At 42.0% G+C, this 26,510-nt stretch overlaps 2 protein-coding genes across 3 annotated transcripts in view; one reads left to right on the forward strand and one right to left on the reverse strand.

The window, feature by feature from the left end:
- Window positions 1-23,385, forward strand: part of EZR (ezrin) — a 34,241-nt gene extending 10,856 nt beyond the window's left edge. The window contains exons 2-13 of the mRNA XM_069852036.1: window positions 5,237-5,320; window positions 8,743-8,838; window positions 9,644-9,918; window positions 10,735-10,818; window positions 11,442-11,588; window positions 14,651-14,747; window positions 18,032-18,195; window positions 19,012-19,142; window positions 19,795-19,955; window positions 20,269-20,361; window positions 21,295-21,546; window positions 21,875-23,385. Coding sequence (XP_069708137.1) covers window positions 5,237-5,320; window positions 8,743-8,838; window positions 9,644-9,918; window positions 10,735-10,818; window positions 11,442-11,588; window positions 14,651-14,747; window positions 18,032-18,195; window positions 19,012-19,142; window positions 19,795-19,955; window positions 20,269-20,361; window positions 21,295-21,546; window positions 21,875-22,039 — 1,749 coding nt within the window. The 3' untranslated portion in view covers window positions 22,040-23,385. The remainder of the gene's footprint in view (window positions 1-5,236; window positions 5,321-8,742; window positions 8,839-9,643; window positions 9,919-10,734; window positions 10,819-11,441; window positions 11,589-14,650; window positions 14,748-18,031; window positions 18,196-19,011; window positions 19,143-19,794; window positions 19,956-20,268; window positions 20,362-21,294; window positions 21,547-21,874) is intronic.
- SYTL3 (synaptotagmin like 3) overlaps window positions 22,106-26,510 on the reverse strand; it is a 40,872-nt gene continuing 36,467 nt past the window's right edge. For both annotated transcript variants that reach the window (XM_069852034.1, XM_069852035.1), the window contains exons 15-16: window positions 26,136-26,341; window positions 22,106-24,859 (exon numbers count right to left, since the gene is read on the reverse strand). In XM_069852034.1, the coding sequence (XP_069708135.1) occupies window positions 24,729-24,859; window positions 26,136-26,341 (337 nt within the window). In that variant the 3' untranslated portion in view covers window positions 22,106-24,728. The remainder of the gene's footprint in view (window positions 24,860-26,135; window positions 26,342-26,510) is intronic.

The raw sequence follows: 26,510 nt of genomic DNA on the forward strand, positions 1-26,510 counted from the left end.
ATAATAAATTGAACTAATATCTTTCCAATTGCTTGGATTGTCTTACTTGGACCCACCCAGAGCTGTGGTCTCATGTCCACAGTCTCTGAATAATTAATTGTTGACTTAAGTAAGTTGGGGAGGATGGAGAAATGCAGACACTGACGTGTTGTTAGCAGGTCAGCCCTGAGCTCTCAAGCTTCTAGGATTTTTTTTCCTTAAAGTTGAAAATTTTTCCAGCATAGTTTCTAGGAGCTGGAATTAGTTACTCCATCAGTTAGCACATCTCTCTTTATTGTTGGGCCTGGAACCGATGAACACTAGTGCATAGAATGTGGAGAAATAGAGAGCAGTTTCAGTGCCCTTCTGATGCTGGTATGTGAAATTGCTTTTCCTGGTACTAGGTGCCTCATCACTACATGCATCTATGAACTGATCTGGTTGCTAAGATTGAAATGAGATTGCTTTGCCTGTGCAGATGCACTGCAACTCAGGGCAAAAAAGCTTCTCTGTTATTTATTAAGTCTAATAGTAGTTATTTCTTTTGTGGTGGAAGGGTGCAATACTACTGCTTTCTTAACGGTATTCTTAATACCATTGCTTTCTCTTATTGGTTGTTAAGACATATTCCTTTGTATTCCTTCAGCACAAGTACATCCACGTACTATATAGTCATTTTGAGTATGTGCAAGGAACTCTTAACAGGCCTGCATGCTGTTTTTCATAGCATGTGCTGTGCAGGTGCAGCACTTCAAAACCCCTTATCCCCTCTGTGCCATGCGGTTGAACTGCCTACGTGCACTACCTACTTGCCTGAGATTTCCAGACATCAGTGACTGAAGAAAGAAGTCATGCCCATCTAGATTTCACCACGGTTAATTGCCACCACTTGGAAAGATACTTCACTAACATTTGCACTTGTAAACCTGCTATTTAAGAGACTCTGGTCTTTATCCCTCCTTGGAAAGAGGAAGAAAACATTCCTGAGCTGGTCTGAGGCATTTAGACCTGCATAATGATAATGATAGGCAACATGGTTAAGTACTGGTTTGTCTGGTGTGTATGGGTAAAAGTTGATATTTACTGCCCTTTATCTTATGTATTGGCTGGAAATAAATTGTATGGTATTTTAAGTGACTTGCATAACTTCATGGTTTCACTGAACTATTTTGTTATGCAAGTGAACTTAAGGATTGTTAGATTTCATGAGTTAGGATGCAAAATACCCATGTTGGCTTACTGTGTGTGAGGGCTGTGGATTTTTTTTTTCTTGCTCTCCCTGCCTTTTCCCCTTCAGTGTAGGATGTTTTACAGTGGAGCTGCAATTACCTGTGCGTGCGTAGTGTCCAGCATGCCTGGAGGGGCATTTGTGAGAGGAAGGGTTTGGAAAGGCAATGTCATCTTGTGTTCCTATCTAGTTCTTGGATCTTGCACAGAGAAGATACGTTTCCTCCTTAAGATACAGTGCTTTTTACATTGCACTTCAGTTTTCCAAGTTAGATACTATATGGTGCACAGTCTTCAAAAGGCTGCTGTGTCCCAAATGTTGATATATTGACTTAGAATTAGGTGAGAAGTTGTCTTAAAAAAAAAATCCAGAATGCAAGAACAAATGCATGACTTGAGGACATCGCTAAAGTTAGGAAGATCCCATTCTAACTACTGTAGCTTCTAGTAGAAGAACTTTCTGTGGTATTATAATTAAACTATATTGTGATTTTCTCTCCAGTTCAGTCTTCTGTCTTACTTCCACTCTTTTGTCCCAGCTGCAAATATAGGTGACATTACAGTCCACCTTGAACAGCCTGAAGTCATGGTATTAGTGTTCAGTCATTCAATGTAGTGAGTGAGTCAGTTTCTGTTGTCTCTTACGATTAACGAAGTTTTTTTTCCTTTTTATGCAAATGGTATTGCAACAGCATGTTTTTGCCCCTCTGGATCAAATTTGTTAGCTTTTTTACGCATCCAAAGACAAGGGAAGAGGAAAACTTTGTTCTGTAATGGTTTTGTACACAGAACCGAACCTTCTAAGGCCCTGTTTGTCATTCATTTTAAGTACATTAGTCTTGGACATAAGTATAATCTTTGTTTGTTATGGCATTGACCTATTGATAAAAGATATTACATCTTACTGTCTAGGATTTCAGCATGCTATGTGCGTTTAAAACCCCTTATTTCATTTCTAACAGCCACGTGCTTTTCTACCCCTTTCCATGCACCTGTGTTCTGAAACAATTTAAAAGTTCTTTATTTTTGGTTATGGCTTTGGTTTTGTCCTGGGGTACTCCCAGGATTTCATAGGGACCTTGCAAATGACCTGCCCTGCCTACACAAGCAGCTTGCATAGGTTAACAGGGCTTCACTTGGGGAAATTGTCTTAATTGTCTCACTCTTTTTGTTGCTAATGGAAATTAGTTTGAGTTGTTCCCTGTTTTCCTCCCTAACTATATCTTGAATTGGTTAGTTCCTTGGGTTTTGATTTAATCATCTTGGTGCCATGGAGAGTTTCATGTGCTGTGAGCTGAATACCAAAGTGATCATCTCACAGCCTGACAGAAATCAAGTTTTCTCCAGGCAGTCTAAACCAGGGTTTCAAGTGAGTTAAGATCAGTTTGCCTGCTTCACTAGGAACTTCTCTTGGCTAAAAGTTTGTGTGGAGTGGTTGTTGGACATCCGTTTAGAACCAATGTTAAAACCATTATGCTATTCTCAATGTTGAGGCCAAGGTTTGGAGATGAGGAGAAGCATGAGAAGCAAGAGGACTTAATATGGCAGGAAGGAGACTCAAAGGATTTTACCAGGCAGTCAGCAACTCATTGAAGTGACAACTGCTTGGGGCTGTCTTTTCTTGCTCTGCCTGTCATGTGGCTAGCAGCAGCTTGTCTGAGGGCACACCAGGGGATTTCTCTGTATCCTGCTGTTGTTCAGGCCTTTAAGAACACAAATGAACCTTTATCACACACGTGAAGTGTCCTTGAAAGCTTTTTGGATAACCATGTAACTATGTTCCTGCATGGCTCATGTTCTTGCTTATGTTTTTAAATGACTGAAGTGGAAAGCAGATTACTTCAATTTTTGGCCTTAAGTAAAATAATTCTTGAAATATGTAGCAGGTAGATGGCTTTAGCACTAAATAGCTTGCTACGTAGCTGATACTTTAGGAATGGGACTGTATCCAGAAAGGTCTTTTAGGGCTGGAGTAATACAGGCTATTGCCCTAGACTAGGGAGTTTACAGCGGAGTTTTAAGTAGCCAATAACCACTTGGGAAATAAAATAAAAGATGAAGGTACTTGTACCAGCTGGAATTCTGTGGTCAGCCAACATACTGCAGGTTTAATGGTTCAAGTTCTTTAGCTTGTAAAGTGATGTTTATTTTTGCACCTGCTGTGGTCTTTCAACCAGAAGTACAAATAACTTGTACAATACAAAACTGTGGATTATGAGCATATGTTTTCTTGAAGGGGATAGAAGGGGATTAGAATATGATTAGGGATTTATTGTTGAGAGGGATTAAGCACCAGGAGCTTTTTAAGGTCACATCTTTGAACTGCAGTCCTGCTGTTCCTGAGAGTTTGGTATCTGAATTTCCCTTCCTTGCTACACTGGAAACACGATTTGGGAAACCTTTGGTTCTTAAGGCATAGGCAGAAAGCCATAAGCACAACTACTTGCTTTGTTATGAACCCCAAATGCTGCAGCTGGGAAAAGAGCTTTTAGAAAACCTTTCTTGCTTGCTCTTTCTCGTTGCTTCTGTAGGGACACTGCTTTAGAAATACAGCTTGGAAGTGACAGGGCACCCTCAGCAGTCATCTTCTCTGGTTCAGTTCTGGGGATCCATGACTTGGAAACTGCCTTCAGTCGTCTTTCTGTGGGAGGGTACTCTCTCATCTTGGAGAGAGTGGGAGAAAGAAACAACTGTATAAAAGCTAAAAGACGAAGTGCCTTTATGTCTTACTAAAAAAGGAACACAAACATTTCTTATGGATTTGACTACTAGCTGAAGCAACGTGTTTTATTCACAGTTCTGTGTTAACTGTAACATTGTTCTACCTGACATTTATCCTAGAGTTTAAATATACATAATTATGTGGCTAGAAAATGCTGCAGATTCTAGGATTTGTAGTAGGCAATTCTATTCTGCTGCTGCTGCTTCTCATTTCTTCAAATGTGTGCTTCTGTGCTGGGCACCAGTGCCGCAGCTCTGGCTTTCTGACATGACATTTATAAAATGTCAGGGAAATGTAATGAAATTATATCTGTGTGGCTTACCTGTTGCATGGAGTTGGATCTGCATGTCCGCTTTTTCTTATCTTTCCTTTAAAATGCCAAGCTACAAGTCTGAAGTGTTATAAAACTATACTATATGGTCATCCCAGTTTCTTTTTTAAATTTGCTTTGGGGTGTTGGTTTTTTGAGACATAGTAAAACATTGCAAACAATGTAGTCTCCTGTAGTCAGACCAGTTGAGAGAGCATCTTTCCTGATCTGCCGTTTTGCTGGTCTCTATGCTGTTCCCTGGCTGCTTTTGTCTCCAGATTAACTGCTAATAGACTTTTTCTAGTTATTAAATACTCTTGCCTTCTGCATGCAAGAGTAACCTCTGTGTTGTGGTCTACTTCTGCCATTGCAGTAAATCTGGTTATGTTATTTCTTCACTAACACCAATAGCCTAGTGAACTCTTGCCCTATAGTATCATTCAGTACGCACGACTGCTGGTTTTATGTGCTAAGTAGGTTTTTATGAGAAGAATGAACGTTTATCGGGTTAATGCTGATTGCACTTCATAAGAATAATCTGCAGCCTTTTGCCCTTAAAACCTCAGATTAATTCCAGCTCTAATATAAATGGAAGTTAAATTATAAGTCTTAAATTTAATTTAGTCATTAGAGCCTTATGTAATCCAAGGGATGGCCGGCAGGCAGCTATGCGGTGCACTCACAGGAGCTCTCATTCCAAGGGGGTTTAGACCTGGAAAGAGTCAACTCTAAAATGCCGTCTCGTCTAACCAAGCTCAATCTATTCCTGTGCTGAGTGGGAAAACCTACAGAGCAATCTAGATAAGATAGCAAAGTCAGTGCCCTATTAGGTTTGCTGGTGCGATAACACAAATCTAATTGGGGCTTAAGTGTGTATATTATGGAGGTTACGGTAGTGCATCAGAGTGTGGAGCCAGTATTGTACACAAAGTACTGTGTTGACACCAAGAAACAGCTTTCAATACATCTTAAACAATGCTTTTTGTTTTTCTCCTTAGATCAATGTTCGAGTTGTTACTATGGATGCGGAGCTGGAGTTTGCCATCCAGCCAAACACTACAGGCAAACAGCTGTTTGACCAGGTCAGTGAAGGGTTGGTGTGGGCTCTTGTTGTTTAAGCTTGGAGTGCATTTCAGACTACAGTGTTTTCTTAAGACTGGATTCCAAACCTACCTTTCTTCTCTCCACCTTCTAATCTAAAGGCCCTGGTTTGAACTATGACCTCTAAATTCCATCACAGTAAAAGGAAAAAGCAAAAATCCTTGCAGGTACATGTTGTCCCAGGGAAACATGTCTTCCTAGTAATGTCATAAAGGATTTAAAATGTTTCAGCAGCGTAGATAGCATTTAAAAATGCACCTTTTGCTTACAGCTTAGCTCTTGTTTATGTCTTTAAATTCTAAAGTTAAAATGGTGTCCTTGTGCATAAAACCCTTCAGCATCAGATCTTCGAATGGCCAACAAAGGTATAGGCATAGCTGCATTCATTCAGAAGCTGAATTGTAGGTAGCCACTTGCCACAGGTATTTGCCAAACTACCAGAAAAACAGAAGTTTGATTCCCATGCAGCAACTATAGCAACATGCCTTGAAAGAAGCCCCTGCACAACAGGATGGAGCAGGGACTTGTCCAGCCTGCCCCTGAGGGGTCACAGGGAAGTGGAGGGCATGATTAGCCAAAACTCTTCTCCCTTACTGTTGTTAATGCAGTAGCAGGAAAAATAATATATAGGTCTGTTTGGAGATGGACCTACAGAGGTCAGATAAAGACAACTAAGGTAAACCAAAAAGCACTTTGTAAAACTTAATTATCCTTTTCATAAGGAGCTTTCTCTTATAAAACTGAAATAAGGCCTAGATTACGGTAGAAAAAAAAAATTACTGTTCTGGAATGTAGAAAATAAAAAAGCTTTTCCCTGCTGGAATCCTGTAAACCAAGAATTTATTTATGTGGACTTAAGTTACGCATATTAAACTGTTTACAAAGTGCTACAGCAATTCCTTTGTACTTCTCCCCTTGTCCCCAGGTAGCTTGATAGCAAAGGGTGGTTGAGCTTTAACTCAAGTAACAGAACCAGCTAAACAATGCCTATTCCTTCTAAGTTTTTGTTAGTACGCTTCTTGTTTCAGTGAGGTAGCTAAAGCTTGCTAGGCCTAACAGTAGCTGTGCAGCGAGAAGTACTTTTCCCAAAAAAACCCCAAACCAACCCAGTCATACAAACAAACAAAAAACCCACAAAAACCAAATGCCCAACCAAAAACTTCTGTCGGATTCTTAGAGGGAGGGAAAGGAGGAAACCAAATTATGATCACTGCAGAACATCACAGTGCAAAATAGAGTACTACAAATTGTATTTAGCATTAAATCTAGCTTTAATTCCTTCTGATTATTACTAACGTGGGATAAACGTGAAGTATTCATTGACTGGAAATTTAATGAAGTGCATATGAAACCGCCATTTTTATGGAACCACCATTAGGCATCTGACCTTCCATTCATTGCTGATCACCTTTGCATGAGGGTGGCTTCCTCCTGCAGCCTCTTCCATGTTAATTCAAAATAGAGAACTGAGGTTTTATTTCTTAGGGTACAAAAATCCAAGTTACTAAAAAGCAGGTTTTTAAAAGCAAGACCTTAGATTCAGGTAGTGTAAGTATGTCCTGTGTTCATGACAAGGATTCAATAAGGACTTCCCCCCCATATATTCTCTGATGTTTGCATCTGTTAGGAGTCAGAGCTATCTCTCTGACAGAAGAGGAACTATTATACTATCTTGACCTCCAGAAGCACAAAATCCTGAGAACATAGAAAAAGACACGTAGCTTCAGATCCAAGATAGTTTTAGCTTCCTGTCTAGGTAGTTCTGGATTTCTGAAAACTGCCTGTTTCCGCACTTACTGCACAATTGGGATACACTATGACCTTGTGAAGATTTGCTCCTTACGTTATATGGCTTGGGTTTAAAACCCACAATTGGAAATTCTTATCCATAGTCCATACCTTGTTGAGGTGCATTTCTGCACATCAAGAGATAGGTAGAAGTCTGCAACACGAAACTGGGGAAGGCGAAGACTGTATGTTTAGCTGCAACTGTTCCAACATCCTCTCTTCACTTCTGCTGTGCAAGCCTTTTACTGGGCCCTTATCTGGGCTGGAGTTTACACTCAGATAAAGCCTACAGAAGCAGCAGGTTTTCACAGGTATGAGGAGTGGCTCAGCTTGAACTGCAGAACCACCGTGGGGGAACAGAACATTGAAGAAGCCAGATATTTTTAAAAAGACAGCTATCTGTCAGCTAGCAAAACTGCTCTAGCAGTGCCCTTGTGCTTTAGGCTTTGTTAGCACAAGTGTATCCTGCATGTGAAGTGGGTTATAGCTCCCTTCCTATAAAAGGGGAAAATGGTTGAAACCTGTCTATGTTGAGTTTGGCTCCACTTAAGCTAGACCTGTGGCTCATGCTGCAGTGGTCCAAAGTGTCCCAAGAACTAACACAGTGGCTTCTGCAGCTGGCTGGAGTGCTTCCCAGGCAGTCGTGTGCCACTGGTGGTTTCTGGGAGTGAGTAGATTTCTGAGGTGAATGGGCAGACTTAAGTAAAATTTGCTGCTTCATGTATTTTAGGTGCAGGGGGAGGTGTCTCCCATCTTGAATGTAATGCCTTGGTTCTTCCTTGTTTTGTTACAGAGGAAGTTTAAAAACCACTTCCCAGAATACAGGCTAAAACATTCGTGTCTTTGTTCTTTCTACTGGAACTCAAATGGTCAAATTGTGAAGTTTAGTTTAATATTTCCCTCCTTACCTTTAGGTTTTGGTAAGAGCTTGAGGGGTCATAACTTCTGCAAGCTTTCTAGTTTTGGTTTATAGAAAAAGCATACTTTTTCTGTTTTAAGAGACATTCAGAGGTAATGACCTGATAACTGCTTGATTGATGTAACTCTCTATTTTTACAAAGTTGCAACACTTTTTGTGCAACAGGAAGTACCAGCTCAACATGCCCCTGCTTTTCTGCTAGATGGAGTAAAGCCTAGTTCTGACCCTTCCAAAAACACAGATCATTTGAGCCTTTAGTACTGCTAACAAGCTGTAGTTAGTACTGACACCATTACAAACCATCTGACTGCCATAAGCTTTGGTGACAGAAGTAACTTGTCTGCTTCACCAAGTGCATTTTTAAGAAGGGCCAGTAGATACTAGCAAGCCCCACCTGCTGCCAATGTACCAGTCTAGCAGCTGGTGACCCGTCACTTGCCCTATTTGTCTCTCCTGGTTTCCCCAGAATTGCTTTCTCCTAGGAACTGGGTGGGGCAAGTAGCTTAGCCTGTGCTGTTGTCATTTACTGCAGCAGCTGTATATTTTTGTTTACAAGATGAAATTAAGAGATGCCAAATAAATGGGTTTAGGCTGCCTGCAGCTGCAGGTGATATAGGACTTGATAGGATAGCTAAACTTCAAGTGAACTGTTACCTAAATAACTTTTTTTTTTTTCTTTTGACCATTCTATTGCAGGTGGTTAAAACCATAGGTTTGCGAGAAGTGTGGTACTTTGGTCTTCAGTACGTGGACAACAAAGGATTCCAGACTTGGCTGAAGCTTGATAAAAAGGTAACAGACTCTGGGCTAATTGCTGAACAAAGGTTAAAGCATACACGATTCCTGATGTGTTATTGGTTGCAACTTTATAAACCTTGTACCTGTTGTTGATTGTTCCTCAATGCTCATAACTCCAGGATTATTTTTAGAAAGAATTTTGTGACCTCCATGGGAACTATGAGGATGAGGTGTGGCATGGTGATGTTTGCCCTTTCTTTCTGTGTGACTTGTAGAGAGATTTGTGGTATTTGTCAGATGTACAGCATCAGCTTGATATTGTACTTTGTTGGGTAGAAACAGCTATTCCAGCTGTGACTGGAGGAAGATCTTGGTTAGCGGTGGTCTTAGTCTCTGCTTATACAGGTCAGTTGTTGCATTAATCAGAAAGCGAAGTCACTTTGAGGCTGGGCAGTTGTCACAAAGCACTGATGCCTCTGATGTGCTTTTGTTTGTGTACTTACAGTTCTTGTGAAGGCATAAACTGTTTTTCTTGATGGGGCGGTGACATGCCTGTTTAATGTCAAGGGCTGTTCTCTGTCAAACCCATACAATACTGGATGGGTTTACCATCTGATACAGCATGGTAAATCATTCTCCAGTGTGCTGTGCAAACAGAATTTTACTGTCTTGATTGGAAAACATAATGCTTCTCCCCTGTTTTTCATACCAGTTAGCAGCCAGAATTAAGGAATTCCAGTAATGAGTTGCAAGTCACTTGTCTCTTAAAGCAAATGCCCAAAATCTGTTCTTCTGTGTAAATACAATTTATGTTATTGTTCACAACCCTAATTAGTTGTGATGTCACCTATGTCCTCAGGTTTCTGCTCAAGAAATCAGAAAAGAGAATCCCCTCCAGTTCAAATTCCGTGCCAAGTTCTTCCCTGAGGATGTGTCTGAAGAGCTGATCCAGGACATCACGCAGAAGCTCTTCTTCCTGCAGGTGAAGGAAGGGATTCTCAGCGATGAGATCTACTGTCCTCCTGAAACAGCAGTACTTCTTGGCTCCTATGCTGTGCAGGCCAAATTTGGAGATTACAACAAAGATGTACACAAGCCTGGATACCTTAATTCAGAGCGTCTGATCCCCCAAAGGTGAAGGAGTTGGTTGATGCAGTCTCCCATTCTTCTGTTTTGTTTGGTTTATTTTGTTTATAAAGTTGAGAATTTACGTTCTAGTTAAATACAAGGAGTTTAATTCAAAGCACGGTTTTGAACAGCATGCATTTGATTTTCTTTTCCTTCTTTTCTTTCTATCTGTCATATTAGAGTTATGTTTCTGTGCTTTCTCCTTGGGTTGATTAGGGAGATGAAGCATGCTTTTGAATCAAGCTTTTCTCTCCTAAAAACTGCTACCCTGCTGGTAACTGGCAGTATGAATGTCTCTCCTTTAAGAACAAAGGAACAAAGTTCAGTCAAGAATGTGTTGTCCCTGGAGAAGGTCCTTAATCCTAACGTACAGTCCTAAAATTCTTGGATCTGGAAAGCATGTCATGAGTCTACATAGTCCATCCCCACAAGGGCTGAGTGTATACTATCAGATAAATGGCTTCTGTTTACACTTGGTGATGACACTCTGCGCAGTGACTAATTCCAGGAGTGACACCAACTTTTGCTTTGCTTTAACCCTCTGGGGTCTGCAGTGTGTATGTGGTTTTTGTGCAGTGTTCTGCTTATGCCTCTCATGTCTCCCGTCAGTGACCAGAAAGGCTTTGCAGAGGTTTTTTTTGTTCCTTCTGTATTACTCTGCTTTGCAGAGTACATCTTTGGGCTGAGTAGGATCTTCCTCTTGGTTTCAGGAAAGCTTCATGGGCAGGACAGATTTTTCAGTAAGACCGTAGCAAAGATCAGCGTCAACGAATATTGCAGAACATAAAGTCTAATCTTGCTAATATCTCTTTCCTTGTGTAGGGTGATGGACCAGCACAAACTCTCCAGAGAGCAGTGGGAGGAACGGATCCAGGTGTGGCACGCTGAGCACAGCGGCATGCTCAAGTAAGTGTTTTGGTGCTGAGGCTGGTCATTTCGTTGCTGGTTCATTACCTTAAGCTTGCAGTTCTACCACATGCTTTTGAAATGGACTCCAAGGGCCACCTGTGTGGGAGAACTCTTGATGCTTATTTTTTAGTACAGCATCAAATGATATGGTGAAACCGAGCAGGATATTTGTCCTAGTGCTGAGAACAGTGTCCTGGATGGCTTTCTGAAGATCTCAGACCTAGGAGCAGTGTATCAGTGATCACTCTAAAAAAACAATAAAGGTGTTGCGTCTAATCTTATGTTTATTGAAGCATTTGCATTGGCTGATGGAGAAGTTAAAGACACTATACCTTTCTTACAACCTGTACCTTGAGACAAGAGTGAATGCCAATTGAGATGAACGTTGCTAATTTTCTGTCCAGAAGTAATAGGGTTTGGTAAATGGGACTACTCTGTGCGTGTTTGTAGATGTAATATCATAACTTCTAAATTGAATCCTAAATGGTCAATGTTCAGTTTAAACTGCTGTTTGGTGCGGGGGTTTAGAAAAAGTTACTTCTTTCTTCTGAGGGCTTTGTGCTTTCCAAGATAGTCAGATCTGAAAAGCTGACATCTGCTCTCCTTCTTATCTCAACCAGAGAGAATGCCATGCTGGAATACCTGAAGATTGCTCAAGACCTGGAGATGTATGGAATCAACTACTTTGAAATCAAGAATAAGAAAGGAACTGACCTTTGGCTGGGGGTTGATGCCCTGGGGCTCAACATCTATGAAAAGGATGATAAGTAAGGCTTTTGTTTTCAACTCTGATCTCCCAGAGCAAGGGCTGGTGTGGGTTCCAAGGGATGTTTCTCATTTGCAGGATTAGAGCAAAGTTCAGAACTTGCTCGTGCTCCAATTTTTGATCAAGCTGTGCTTCATTTATGCTTTCTTGACTTTTCTGACCTTGCTACCTGCCGTGTAGAGATGTCAGTTGTACAATGCCATCTGGTAAACTGTGCGTGGTTGTAAAGCTGAACCTTAACTAAGGAGTTTACTAAGCTTTTCCTTGAGTCAGGTTACCCAGTATTCCAGCAGTGGATACAATACAAGAACCTAGATAAGGTGTCATATCTGCAGAGTGTTCAGACATCTAAGGCCATTCCTGTACTGAAGTTAATGATAGACGTGTACAAATACCTGGTTTTGAAAAAGACGGATTATGGGGTGGACATGAAACCAAAGTTGGATAACATCCAGAGCCCAGGGCGGAGTTAACCTATATAATTACCATGAACGAGGAATTAAATGAGGTCTTGCCGAGGTATGCGTAGTTTTAACCAGCCCTTCTGGTAAAGGCAGAGCCATTATTAATTGGATAGTAGGTGGGAAATGACAGACTGCATCTATAAATAAACATAAAAGGAAGGTGAGAACAGCTGTATCTAAGCCTGCTAGTCTTTTCTAGCAGGCACCACAACTGAAGGATTGAAGGAGAGTTAAGAGACTTTTTTTTTTTTTATATGAAGGTTGCTGTCTAGACTGCTGCTTTTTTCCACCCTCTCCTTCCCTACGTTCCAAGTCTTGGTTTCATGTCACTAACCTGTAACAGACTATCATTGTAATGTAGAAAGGACTTCATCTTTGCATCAAAAAGCTTTAAATGCAACCCAAATATTAATTGGAACTGTCTGGCGCTTCAGTTAAAATGGCAAAGAGAAGTGCAGTCTTTTCTGCAATGCTAATGTGTGCTGTCACCCAGAAAACAAGGAGTGTCAGTTGAAAGAAAAGTAGTTTCACTCATGTAATACTTCAGTCTTGAATGACAAGTCTTGCTATGTAACCATGGCCACACAAAACAGGTTTTTCGAGCTGCAGGAGCAGACAGAATATAGGCAGTGACTGTAAAGAGCTATCAGGAGCCTTTGCAAAACAAATACAGTGCTGGGATGAACTGCTTGTTTCTGCTGTAGCACTGGCTACTATGTAATTAAGTCTTTTGAGCACATATGGGGACTAGAGAAATAGTAAGGTGTACCTCACCTCTGGTTTGTATGTGCAAAATCTGGGGACTGGGGCGAAGGTGAAAAAGCAAAGACTTCCTTGTTGAAGTTCAACTTGAGGGAAAGGAGATTGTGCTATAGGTGTGTGAGCCTCTCTGCTGCAATAATGGCAGTGTCCTGCTTCAAGGTATTTTCAAGCTTTTTTTTTTTTTTTTTTTTTTTCCTGTGCTAGAGATTAGAATCTCCAGTAGAATTAGTGTATTATTTTAGTTATCTTTCAGCCCTAGATAATATAGTGCGACTCACTTAAGCTAATAGAACAGAGACGGGAGTATTCAGTCTAATCAAATAATTTTCTTTACAGTTGTCACTTAATGTTACACACACTGTTGCATAATCTTGCAGTTGAGCTAAAGGGTAGGGAATGCTAAGTTCTGAAGAGGGTGTATTTTATTCTTTGATGTCTGATTTTATGCGAAGCAAGGGGTTGTTTTTTATGCTTGGGCCCAGTGAAATCGTGCAGTGTAGTAGCTCTCCATATCTCTGACAGAGTCAAATCCTTCCAAAATTGCCATTTTTTTTCCCTTAAGCAGTGAGATCTGTAGAAGGTTTTCTTGGAGAGCTTGATTGGTTCACCATGATGATAGACACTTCTCTAAGTGCTAAACATTTGTTACTTGTGTCTTAAAAAGGTTAGCTAGAAATAATTGTCGGTGCTTCAGTGTGTGTGTCAGAGATGCACATTGGAGGGGTTAGATAACAACAGAAAGATTGCTTGTTGGTATTATCAGTTATGTAAGACACGATTCTTTATCACTAACTTTTGTCTCTACGGAATACACCCTCCCTGGATAAGTGAAGAATAAAGAATAGCGATATATTTAAACACAAAAATTGAAATATTTGGTGTGAGGGCATTAAAGGGATTGGTTGCCATCAAATATGCAAGTCCTTGTGATATTAGAACTTGGTGCAGAGCTGGGCAGTTACACGAGGGTAACACTGGAATGTCTTGGAAACATTTGATCTCTTGCATAACTTGATGCTTCTTATATGAAAGAGACTGGAGGAAGTAAAGCAGAGGAAAAACTCAAATGACCAGTGAAACTTAAAGAAGTAATTTTAAACAAACGGACAGACCTGATCTAAGCAGGGAATCTGAATCTTGCCCTTTGCTTCATAGGGTTGCTTTCCAACAGGAGACAGCCGCGTGGTGCAGCTCATTGCACAATCAGTGTGAAATTTTCTGCTTGGTGACTTGTGGGATGGGCTGAAAGAGCAGTTTCCATGGAAGGAAAGAACGGGGCTTCTTGTTACTAGCCTAGGGGGAATCTAGGGGAGAAAACAAAAGACAAGAAATCTTCTACCAATGATGTTTGTGTGTGCCCAGCGCTTCAGAAGGGAAGGCAGCATGGAGGTAACTGTAATACAGCAGGGCAGGCTTTTCTGTGGGTGCTAGGGAGTGTGGGGAGCAGATGAATTACTTTGGCTTATGCCTGCCATGATGCATGAGAAGCACAGCACGTATATCTAAAGTCTGCACACTGCAGATTTTAGGCTCTGCCTTCAAAGAGATAAACTTAAAGTAAGTGTTTTGTCAAGCTGAGTGTGAAGCTTCAGTAGAGACTGTTCCTATTGCATAGCCAAAGGTCTGTAGAGCCGCTGACCAAAATGAGAAGAGACTTTGTAAGGGAGGTGACTGGGCTTCTTTTCCTACTTTCTGTGGGTTTTTGTTTCAACTACTGTCTTTGCTGTATTGAGAGAGCTGTGTGAAGTGTTGCGTCCCACTGAGCCTGTGTTAGAAGAAAAGTCGGTGGGGAAAGTAGTCCATTGCAGCATCTCTTAAAAATTTCTCTTCTTTCCAGACTGACTCCAAAGATTGGGTTCCCCTGGAGCGAAATCAGAAACATCTCTTTCAATGACAAGAAGTTTGTTATAAAGCCTATTGACAAGAAGGCACCAGTAAGTATATTGAGAATGGATTCCTGGATACTGCAAATGAACAGCCACTCTGTTTCATCTCAACTGAGTAGTTTTTTGGAGAGAACAAAGCCACAGATATTCTAGATGCAGAACAAGCCTTAGTATTTAGGGTGTGTTTAGAGCTGTCTGTTTTAGTGTGCAGCATAAATAAAGGGCTTATGGTGTTATCTAACGTGGAGAAAGACAAGGATTTTACAAGTGCAGTCTATTTTTTGAGGCAAACTAGGTAGCCTTATGCTTAAATCTGAGATTCTTTGCTAGTTCTGAGTCTTCAGTGTAGCCAGGTTATACCCAGACTACTCTTCTTCCGATTTCTTTCAGTATGTGGAAGTTGCTGGGTAACTTTTTTATTTGTTCATTAAAAAACAAGTACAATACAAAAATCATTTGAATGCTGCTGCAAAACCACGTGGATACGTATGGCTTCCCACTGCTCACTTCCACACTACTGGAAGAGTAAAAGCCAGCTAAAGACCATGATGTTCATTGACCTTCTTGAATACTGAGGTAAATGGGAGGGATATGATTTTTGTGGAGAACTGAAATGCAGCCACTCAAATGTTACTTTTCAGTACTTGGAAACATGGTTTTGGAGTTAAGTTGCTGCTACTACACTAAAATACTTTGACTTGTTGAGAACAGAAAGTGGAATAACTGGTATAGGCGGATCTCATTCTGTCAGTCTTGTGAAACTATTGGAATAGTTGGGAAAGGCCTCCTCTTCTTCTCTTCCCCCAGCACAGTACCTGACCTTGGTGGATAGGTACAGACCTGAGAAATAATAAGCAATTTGGCTTTGGCAAAGGATTATGGCTTATAAATCTCTTTAATAGAAAAAGATCCTCCCAGTAATTTAAAGGATGCTAATGCACAGTGTGCTGCAGGGCTCCTCTAAATTAATTACCTGGGGGTTCAAGTGAGAGGAGCTTCTTTCTGTGATGCTGTCAGTGAAAGACAACAAAAGGCCACAGAATTGAAAAGCTAGTCTGTCAGGCATGCTTTTCTCAATAGAAGAGCCACTTGGATGTGTTGTACGTATTATGAAATATTAATCTCCTGGTTATGGATCACTGCTTTCCATCCACTCCCTAACAGTAAAACTGACAGAGGTGAAAATCGGGGACTTGCAAGAGGCTGATATGGGAAGGTGTTAACATTGAAAATCTCAATGTTTCCTCCCTCTGTCAGTTGTCCTTTTCCCTCTGGGTGGTGTTATGTTTAGAGAAAACTAAAAAAAAAGAAAAGAAAGAAAGGAGAACTTATCTGGATGCTAATTCTGAGCATTCAGGAAGTTGTCTGGGTCTTTTCTTATGCCTATGTCTCCTTTTAAAAAGGCAGTTATTATAACTACAACAAAATACTCTGTACACCCAAGATGTGGGTTGGAAGCTCCCCTTTAATTTAGAGGATGCCAGGATTCTACCTGGCAGTGTTCAAATGGACACTACAGGAATGGGCAGAATCCTGTGGCACCTCACCCAGAATAGGCTTTTCAATTTTTAGGCTTGTCTGCCCACATACCTCTTCAGCACATTATCTTTGAAATATCAAGCTGTGATGCTCCCAGTTGTGTGAGACCCAGGGAAGCTGGGGATGAGGAAAGGAGGGGATTCTTTTATGCTCTTATGTTGTGTCTCTTGGTTGTGGCCTTACATGACAAACACAACCACCATCCCTGCCCTCAGTATTTCCTTCCATATAAGCAGACCTTGCCTCAGGATATAAACTGTTTATTTCATGTACACAAACTGTTTTTAAAGTGACTTGTCAGAAGTGGGAGGTCGGATGACATTTGGCAGTGTCAGAGCTGTACAGCTTGGAATTGCTCTGGCAGGGTTTAGTGGGGGAGCACAACGCACCCCCCTGACTGCCTCTTCTGCAGTCAGGATATGAATTAGAAAAATGCATCGAAGAAAACGAATCTTTATTGGCATCTTCATCTTAATGGAGCTTGGAGAGCTTTTTATTGTTTATAGCATCACTTCTAGTTTTCCCAGAGATAGCTAGAGCTTGTGCTTCTGAGCTCAGGGGATTGAAAACATGAGCACTGTTGCCATGCAAGGGTGTAGAGCCTCTGTGCGCCCCCCCCTCAGTTCCACTGCTTGCTAACAGTGAGATGATCCATGGGAGAGTGACTCTAAGGAATGAGTGCTGGTTTATGGTGGTAGTGTGGCACCTCGCCCGCTGCCTGTGTCGCTGTCTGCATACAGTAAACAAAAAAAGTCAAAGATGTAGAATTTGTTCACTGCGTGAGTTGTGGACTCAGAAAAATCATCAGTCAGGTAATGATACAGGCCCTCTGTATGCCTTTCTTAGCAGATTTACTTCTAGAAGATCTAGGCTTGTGTACAGTTTCTCTAAAACACACATAATAAGAATTTCGTCATGATGAGGGTGGTGAGACACTGGCACAGGTTGCCCAGGGAAGCTGTGGCTGCCCCGTCCCTGGAGGTGTTCAAGGCCAGGTTGGATGGGGCCTTGGGCAGCCTGGGCTGCTGGGAGATGTCCCTGCCTGTGGCAGGGGGGTGGAACTGGATGATCTTTAAGGTCCCTTCCAACCCAAACTATTCTATGATTCTATGATTCTTTTTGCAGAACCAGGAATTTTAGAATAACTTGTGTTTTGTTACCACCTGCAACCCAATATTCAAAAGAACTCATATGTTTGGTGATTCAAAAAAAGCAGCTTTCACTTGCCGCTCATGTAGCAGCCTAGGGCAACTTAACTAGAAAGTGGCATGGAGAGGAAAGAATGATATTGGAAGGTATTTCTTCTCTTTCTCTGGAAAAAAACCCCAACCCAGATGGTGCTTTGAATATTGTTTCAAATAGATCAGGAAACTCTACAAAGTTACTTTAATAGCCTGCAATTCATTTTTTAGTTTCATGCCTTATCTTTCAGTCACAAAACCAGGCAAACTTAAAACTAATTACTCCATGTGAGTTGCCCAGATGATTATGTGCCAATCCAGAATCTTCTGCAACACTTCCAAAGTCTCCTCTAAATGGAGCTGGATGATTTTCTATAAAAGATATTTTTTTCTGGAAGAGTAACTTGTCAACTCTATGTAGACGTTAAGTGGATAATACATATAACAATTGGTTTGGATTCAGGTTATACTGGCAGTCCCTGCTGCTGTATTTAAATGGCCTGTGTGTGTGTCTCGACTACAGTAGAACTAGTGGTGAGATGATCGGTCTGCAGTTAATGAGGAGAAGAGAAAACATGCTTGGAAAACAGTCTGTGTGGTGTTTCTCTTTAGGACTTTGTGTTTTATGCTCCTCGCCTGAGAATTAACAAGAGGATCCTGCAGCTCTGCATGGGCAACCATGAGCTGTACATGCGGCGCAGGAAGCCCGACACCATTGAGGTGCAACAGATGAAAGCCCAGGCCCGGGAGGAGAAGCACCAGAAACAACTGGAAAGGTGAGTTTGAATAAGGAGAGTGAGGATGGGGGGTGGCAGAGAGGAATGACACCCAGCTGGGCAGCAGTCCGTAACGTGGGTTTTGCTTAGGCAAGGCTGGGAGCTGTGCCATGGTCACGTGTGGCCCTAGAGCTCTAGCTCACAGAGGTGGACTTGGGATATCCTGCAGTGGGACTGCAGCAGCATTGCTGTCCAGGCTCGGACCTGTGGCTGTTTGTAGTCTTGAGAGGAGCAAGGAACGTGCAAGTAAAGGCGCAGTGGGCTTTTGTCTGGTGTGCACACCTAGAGGGTGGCTCCTCTGACTCTTGAGTGTTAGGACCAGATTTACATGTTGGACCGTGGGCTGGTTGGGAGTAGGGATAAACCTTTCCAGAGAGCATGTGTGCACACTGTGGAGAGAGAAGAGGGGACCATGAGACCTCTTATAGGCAAGGAAAAAGGATGAGTGATGCCACTGGAATTCTACAACTGGCTGCAGGTTGCTTTATGATTCAAGAAATTGCATTGCTTTTCTCCTGTATTTGTGGCTTGTTTTTACACCTCCTGGACTTGCCTTGTGACAGAACAGTTAAAGCTCCTCTGCAGTGCAGTACATAGGCCTGGTTTTCTCTCTCTGCCTCCAAGAAGCTATTTGGTGTTATAAATTTCTGTGGTGGGCATCCAAAAGTGAGCAAAAATGATGAAGTAATGAACAAGCTGTATGTGTTTGTCTTCTGGCTTTTGTTTTGTGGTGGTTGCTCCCCACTGAACTGCCTGGTGAGACTCCCAGCCTGAAAGTGAGCTTCAGGCTTCAAGCATGAAATCTGTTTCTAACAGGCAACAACTAGAAAATGAAAAGAAGAAGAGAGAGACAATTGAGAGGGAGAAAGAGCAAATGTTGAGGGAGAAGGAGGAGCTGCTGGTGAGGCTACAAGAGTATGAGGTGAAGACTCAGAAAGCAGAGAAAGGTAAGGTACTCGTACTGGCTAATCAGACTGTGTGTTGTGCTCCATAGAAGGGTTTTATGGGTCACTGCCTAAATCTGATGACACTGGGATCTTGTGGCAAGCTAATAGCTGCCTATATGGATAAATGCACACATGTGCACACACTGCTGAGATCATCCAAAGCATGAAGGCAGCATAAAATGTGCCGATTGTATTTGGGAACTGAAAGGCACAAACTGTTTTCCCCTGTTGCCAAAGATGGTTTTAGTAGTATAGCCTCTTCCAGCAGTGAGTTATGGGAGTTCAGCTCTCAAGTACTTTTTATTAAACTCCTAACAGAAAAAGTACTTTGGGAACAAGTCTTTCCAGTTAAATGAACTGTTTCAATGCACGGATGAGCAGATTTGAGACAGCAACATCTGGTCCTTGCAGTAAACTGTCAATTAAGGGCCGCAGAATCATGTCGGTGCTAGACTTCAGTGCAAATACTGTGCAGAAGACTTGTGTGCAGCTGACTACTTGATGTATTATGCAAATAATTACTTGGAGGTGCACAGTGAAGGGATGTTGCAAACGGGAGTCAGGTGTTTGTCAGTTACCTAAAAGTTGTGTCTGTAGTCCTCTTGTTTTGACCAGGCTTGTGGACTAACCACATTGATCCATCTTTTCCCAGAGCTCTCAGATCAGATCCAGAGAGCCATTCGGCTGGAGGAGGAAAGGAGACGAGCCCAGGAGGAAGCAGAACGCTTGGAAGCTGATCGTTTGGCTGCTCTGAAGGCCAAGGAAGAGCTGGAGAGACAAACTATGGACCAGATAAAGAGCCAGGAACAGCTGGTAAGACCAGTAATTTTGAGGATAAGGTATAGGGGCATGTTAATATGCCCTCTGAGTAAACCAAAGCATTGTTCTCTGGGAAAAACATGGTGCACAAAAGTACTAGGCCAAGTGGTGACAGCATTTTTGTCAGTGTTTTCTACCATAAGCAACCTGGTTTTTGTTCTTAATTACTTATTCAGTCTTTACTGCAGTGGAGTGTAACACTTTGGGTCTTTTCTCTGTCGACAGTGTTTTGTTGTTGTGTTTGTTTTTTTAATTTGTTTTGGTTTGTTTTTTCTGAGTCCTTAATTCTGGTTTTATTTTCCAACAGGCTACAGAGCTCGCAGAGTATACAGCCAAGATCGCTCTTCTTGAGGAGGCAAGGAGGCGTAAAGAGAGCGAGGTTGAAGAGTGGCAAATCAGAGTGAGTATCTCTGCTTTACAACTTTGGTCGGAAGGTCTCCACTTGAGCAGAGCACCCCGTGGTGCTTAGGGTGGTGCGACTTCTCTAAACATGTGGAGACAAACATCTGTACACCAGCAGAGAAGGGCAGACTTGTGACGAACAGGCACTATCCCTGCAAAACATCTTTCTTCCAACAAGCCTTCAGTCAAAATTAAAAATGGAAGCCTGTATACAATCTAAAAATGTGATCAGCATCTTGGAGCCATCAAGGGGAAGGGGCACATGTAGAAATGAGGCATTTAATCCACGATGTAATGTCTGAACACATTACATCAATCAAGAGAAGTCACTGCAAATGCAAGTGCACTGTAGGTACCAGTCTTGGGGAACGTGTGCTGTTGTCAGTGGCTTCCTGGTACTTGGGTCGGGAGATTTGAAGAAACTGGATGCACTGAACTCAAAAATAAACCATGTAAGGCTCAGTGCTGGCTGCTCGCAGTGTGCTGCATGGGGGAGGGCAGAACTGCTGAAGCAAACCAACTCAAGAATGACTGAATCATTTAGATTGGAAAAGACCTTTAAGATCATGAGTCCAACTAAGTTCTTGCTCTGGGGAACCCATATTTAAAGCCTACAGCTCTTCAAATGAAGAACAGGATGAAGATAACTGTAGCTTCCCACAGAACTATTTTTCCCAGACCATTTAGTTGGAAGAAGATTCTTTGGTCAGATCCCCCACGTTACACAGTGGCTGATGATAAAATCACTAGCAAAAGAAAAGAGATGCTCTTCATAAGACTGTAACAGAGCACTGTCAGTTGCAGAGGTTTAATTCCTTCTTTCCTGCTTTTCATATTAGATTAACAAAATGGGGAAGATAAGCATTAAGTGTTCACTACGTTGGTTTAAAGCAAGAAATGCATTAAAATCTTTTTCACCCTTTTCCAAAAGGCTAAGGAAGCCCAGGAGGATCTGGTGAAGACAAAGGAGGAGCTACACCTGGTAATGACTGCTCCGCCTCCACCCCCACCACCTGTCTATGAGCCAGTGAACTACCATGTCCACGATAACCTGCAAGATGAAGGATCCGAGTACTCTGCCTACAGCGCAGAGTTCTCCAGCGAGGGGATCAAGAACGACCGCAATGAGGAGAAACGCATTACTGAAGCAGAGAAGAATGAGCGTGTGCAGAGGCAGCTGATGGTAAGAATGTTTGGAGGAGGTGGAGTTAATGGAAACAATATTCCTGGAAAATAGATCATTTAACCGCTTGGGTAGGAACACAAAGCACAATAGTTTTTCTGTGTTTACAGTTCCTATAGGAAGTTTTAATTAAAGACAAGGTATATAAAGCTTACACTTACTGCTCAGGCTTTGATATTACTTGCATCACCCACAGTGTTTATGGCAAGCTGCACACACCAGTGATTTGGCCACTCACCTAACAAGTGTTAGCCCTCACCAAAGAACTCCGCTGCCACCAGCTGAAAGCTTCTCATGTGTAATCTGTGTTTAATGCTCTTTGTTACAGGCACTGACAGATGAGCTGGCCCAAGCTAGAGATGAAAATAAGAGGACCCAAAATGATATTATCCACTCGGAGAACATGCGACAGGGACGTGACAAGTACAAAACACTGCGGCAGATCCGGCAAGGCAACACCAAGCAGAGAATTGATGAGTTTGAGGCGATGTAATAATGCTTATAACACAAAGGCCAGACTGTGGGAAAGGCAGATCTTAATGCTGTGTTCTTGTTTTGGGGTTTTTTTTGTTGTTGGGTTTTTTTTTCACCCTAAGGAGGGGTCACTATATGACACTTGACAAATGTTCTATAGACCCAGAGGTGTTTGACTCTCCCTTTTATTCCATACCTTCTATTAAATTTGGTATAGTTAAAAATTCATTGTACCACTGATCCTGCAAATTTGCTCATGCCTTTGCTTAGTGCCAAAAGGCCTTATGTCACATCTCTCTTAAAGCAAGACAAATTTGAATAGGCCATGCTTCTAGTTGAAGACATGTCTCCGGGGCAAGTGCTGGATTCAGCTTGGTCTAAAAATAAGCAAGTGTGGGTGACTTTTGTGCCATATGTCTTTGTATTATTAGTTACAGCGTGAAGTCCAACAGTTGAGCAGACAGGCTGTAGAATTCAGGATCTGCAAGCACCTGTACGTCTGTCTGTACATGCTTGCACGTCTGTTTGTACACTCTGTTTTTAACCCACGTTCTGCCCCCAGCCCAGGCCCAAAGAAGAACTGACAACACCTCAGAACTACCTTGTGGAAATCAGGCTTTTTCTGTTTCTCTGCTGTTCTCAGCTGGAGAAATTCTTCAGTGTTGGCTCAGAAGTGTGGCACAGGGACACCGATACCCTCCTCCCGTAACTACTAGGCAAATATTCTGTTGGAATCTAATACACTACTGTGTGTGCATTCCAGCTTCATTGCTGATCAGCAATAGTGTAGTATTTATATATATATGTATAAACCATGCAATATGTGGATTGCAGTACCAGTTTAAAGGGAAATAGTTTTGCTCTGTATATTTTGTTACTTTTCAGATTTAAGACGACTGGCATCTGTAAAAATGCCTAAACAACACTGTAGTCTGATACAGTGCAGCTGATTGTTTGCTATAAAACATTATTTGTAAAGATCATTTTTTTTACTTAATGGAAATTGTTCTATGTACACATGATCTGATAGATACAATACTACTGCACCTATTTTTCTAACAAATTTTCTAATTTTTTTAAAATGTTTGATTTAAAGTTTCAGACTCCAAAGATGAAGGGACTGCTTGTTCTATCACAGTTGTATTCTCTCTAGTAGAGAGCATTTCTGTGACCTTTCCTTCCCCCTGCTCTCCCTGCTTTCCTTGAAAATCTGTTAGAAAGTGAGATACAGTACATTGTCAGCTCTTCTTTTCCATTTACATCATCTCTGCTGCTTTATACTCCAGTTGAATCTTGTGTAGTTTTTTATTTGCAGCAGCAAACATCTAAATAAAAGATCTGCAAAGTAACAAAGGACACAGTCAAGTGTTTGTGTGGGATGTATTTTGTATAAGGTGTGCTACTGCTCTCAGTTCCTGAGCCTAGAATCAGAGTAGTTTGAGTTGGAAAGGACCTTAAAGATAATCTACTTCCAACCCCCTGCCATGGACCTGGCCTTGGACACCTCCAGGGCTGAGGCCGCCACAGCTTCCCTGGCCAACTTGTGCCAGCACCTCACCCCTCTCATAGTGAAAAATTTCCTCCTTCTGTCTAGTCTCAATCTGCCCCTCTCCAATTTAAAGCTATTCCCCCTTTTTAAAAGAGGAAAGCCTTTACAAAAAGGCATTCCCCAGTTTGCTTGTAGGCCCTTCCGCTACTGAAGTTGCTCCAGCCGTAGTCTGCAACTCCTGTGGGTTTAACTCTTAAGTCCTTAAAAGCAACACAGACCTGGAAAGGGAGAAAGGAGAATACTTGCTGCAGTGATGAGTGTGACCATCTTCACCCAAGTCCCAGGGAAGAGGAACTCAGCATCAGCATCATTTACAGTTGTGTACATGAGGTTTCTGCTGACTGTAACACCACAGCAGAGGCAAAGTGAACTAACACTAACTGGGCCTCAAGCTTGCATTTCCACCAGTTCACATAAATAAAGGACAAGTTTAGCTAGACTCTTGTCCTGGCGGATCCCTGTGGTGCACAGCACTTAACACTGTTTTCCAGCGGCAAGGAACTTCCTCTGATTACATCTATTCTGTTAGCTGGTGTCCCCACGCTCCTGGTGAGGGACAATTTATACATTTATCTGGCTTTAAGCACCATGCTCCAGCACACATCTGAAAGGCTTAGGGCCACAGGTGAGAGCTTTTTGGGGTCATGTGGAGCAATACTGGCAGCGTAGCTAATGCTGAAGCAGAGAGGTGTTAGCATCACCCATTTGCAGCAAGCAGATACAGATAAGTTAGTTTTCAGTTCTCTCTGAACAGCTATAAAACATAGACATCACAGTGAAATCATATAACTTTCTTGAGGTAACAGTTATTTTCTCTAAGAAGTACAAGTATTCCTACCTGTGAGATTACATTAAGTAATTATAGCTCTGCTGTGCCCAGAAATTGAAAACTGCATATCATATGGCTGCTGTTGCCTTGTCAGCATAATGCAATCCCGACAGAGTTTGTCACTCCTGAAACAATATGAACCTTCTACTCCAGCTAGAGACACAGCCCTAACTTTGAGAGAAATAAAACCTTCACTGTCCATGCTTTCAAATGCATAACGCTACTCCCCAAAAACCAGAGCAGGAACTGTTGCAGGGTCCCCTTCCCCATGTGCCACTTGAATTTAAAACAACACCCATGGGGAAAGAAGAGTTGTTGTGCAGTAATCTCTCATGATTTAAAGCCTTCCTTATTTGAATGCAGTACAAGCGTGAAGTCCATCCACATGTTTGGGCTGCGGAGCACTTCCTGCCATTGGGGCACTGACTGAGAAACAAGGTCTGTAGAGCCAAACGCTTCCTCTGCAAGAAAGCAAACGGAAAGGTCAGAGTTACTTTTCCCTTGGCCTTGCCCAATGTCTGGCTCAGCTGAGTAACTAACACACAACCTGCTTCTCCCACTTCCATCGCAATTCCAGCTGTTCTGTAGCTCCGAAGGCATTACGTGCAATAAACTGTAGTTACACTTCTGAAGCAATTCTCTACTGCCTGTTGAAATAGGATCACTTGCTGAAGAACTCAGTCTACAGCAAAGAAACTTTTTGGCTGTGTGCCTAAAAGCAGAGGAGCAAGTGTGCATCCTCGAAGTGGCAGAATGGCATTGGGTCTCCTGCTTCAGTTCATCTCCAGTGACTTTAATACATGACTAGACTTAGGGCTTGGATAGTTGTCCCTGCTCTAGCAGAAAGGAAAGTGCTGGGTAGGACAATCAAAAGCGGCTCATGAGGAAGCCTGCACAGCACCGAGTTATTACTAGGGATAGTACTCCTCTAAAGTGTATGTTGATAGTGTAACAAAGTGACTGAGTCTCCATGGATTTGAGCCTTTCATCTCAAATACTGAAACCAAAGCGCACTCTCTCTGGGAAAACAGGGGTGAGAGACGCCATCTGGCATTCTGCAAGTGACAGTGCTTCCCTGCTCATCTGCCAGGGCCTATTCAGTGAACAGAGGGTTTCTCAGTCATTTTGCAGCCTTGAGAAAGAAAGTTCACCCTTACGTTAGAGCAGAGCCCAAAACTCAGACATGCAATCGCCCCTTTTCAGAAAGTTTCGCTTTCTGTCTCTCCCAGTGATTGGATTGATTTGTGGATGTACAATAAGCATAAATACAAGGTAAGTTGGAGTCTACTAGATCATTAGTTCTTGTGCTTCCTTACGATGAGATAGATAGCATTTAGAATTAGCCAATTCATGGAAAACAGCTCAAGCAACAAGTCATAAAAATATACACACACACAGACATATGGAGTTCTAGATGAGTTGACTCCACTCAGCATTTCTGCACCTGTCTTCTACATGGCCAGGCTCTGATCCTAAAAATTACCACACTAAGAAATGGCTTTCCTAAAACTCACCAGTGACAACTCTAAGCTTCTGCATAGACCTGAACTAAACACACGCATCTCAGTTCTTGCAGGATCAAAGCCCAGGACTGCAAGTTGCTTAGGGCAGGGGCTGGGGCTGCATATATAAGCAGATATCAGCACAGTGTAAGTCTTATTATTTAGAATGTAAACTAAATAAACTTCCTTTTTTCTTTTCCAAATTACCTTCCATTTTTAGTGATAAAGAACTTACTTGTACCAAGCTTGGCTCCTCCTAGGAATTGATCACTTGAGCTGAAAGCTGACTGGGCCCAGACAGTCAAGTGTAGACACGATTGCTGTAGCTGAGCAGGGGTGACACCATCAAAGACAAACAAGTGTTTCCACTGGGGACAGGCTTCTTTCTTCACGACAGGAGACGCTTGCTTTACCACTGCTTGGTCTGGAAGGATAAGAAAACTTCCCCGAAACAACAAGAGTTCAGCAAGGTTACAGATTTCTCAACAGAACATTTGCAGTGATCAACTAGGGCCCTTTGGTTTGCCAGAGGTAGCAAAAAAGTTCAACTTAAGTGTAAGGTAGAACATGGTGCTAGTGTGCTCATTTTGGGACTTGTTCCTTCTACCGT

This window comes from Phaenicophaeus curvirostris, chromosome 2, assembly GCF_032191515.1.
Source record: "Phaenicophaeus curvirostris isolate KB17595 chromosome 2, BPBGC_Pcur_1.0, whole genome shotgun sequence".
Taxonomy (NCBI): domain Eukaryota; kingdom Metazoa; phylum Chordata; class Aves; order Cuculiformes; family Cuculidae; genus Phaenicophaeus; species Phaenicophaeus curvirostris.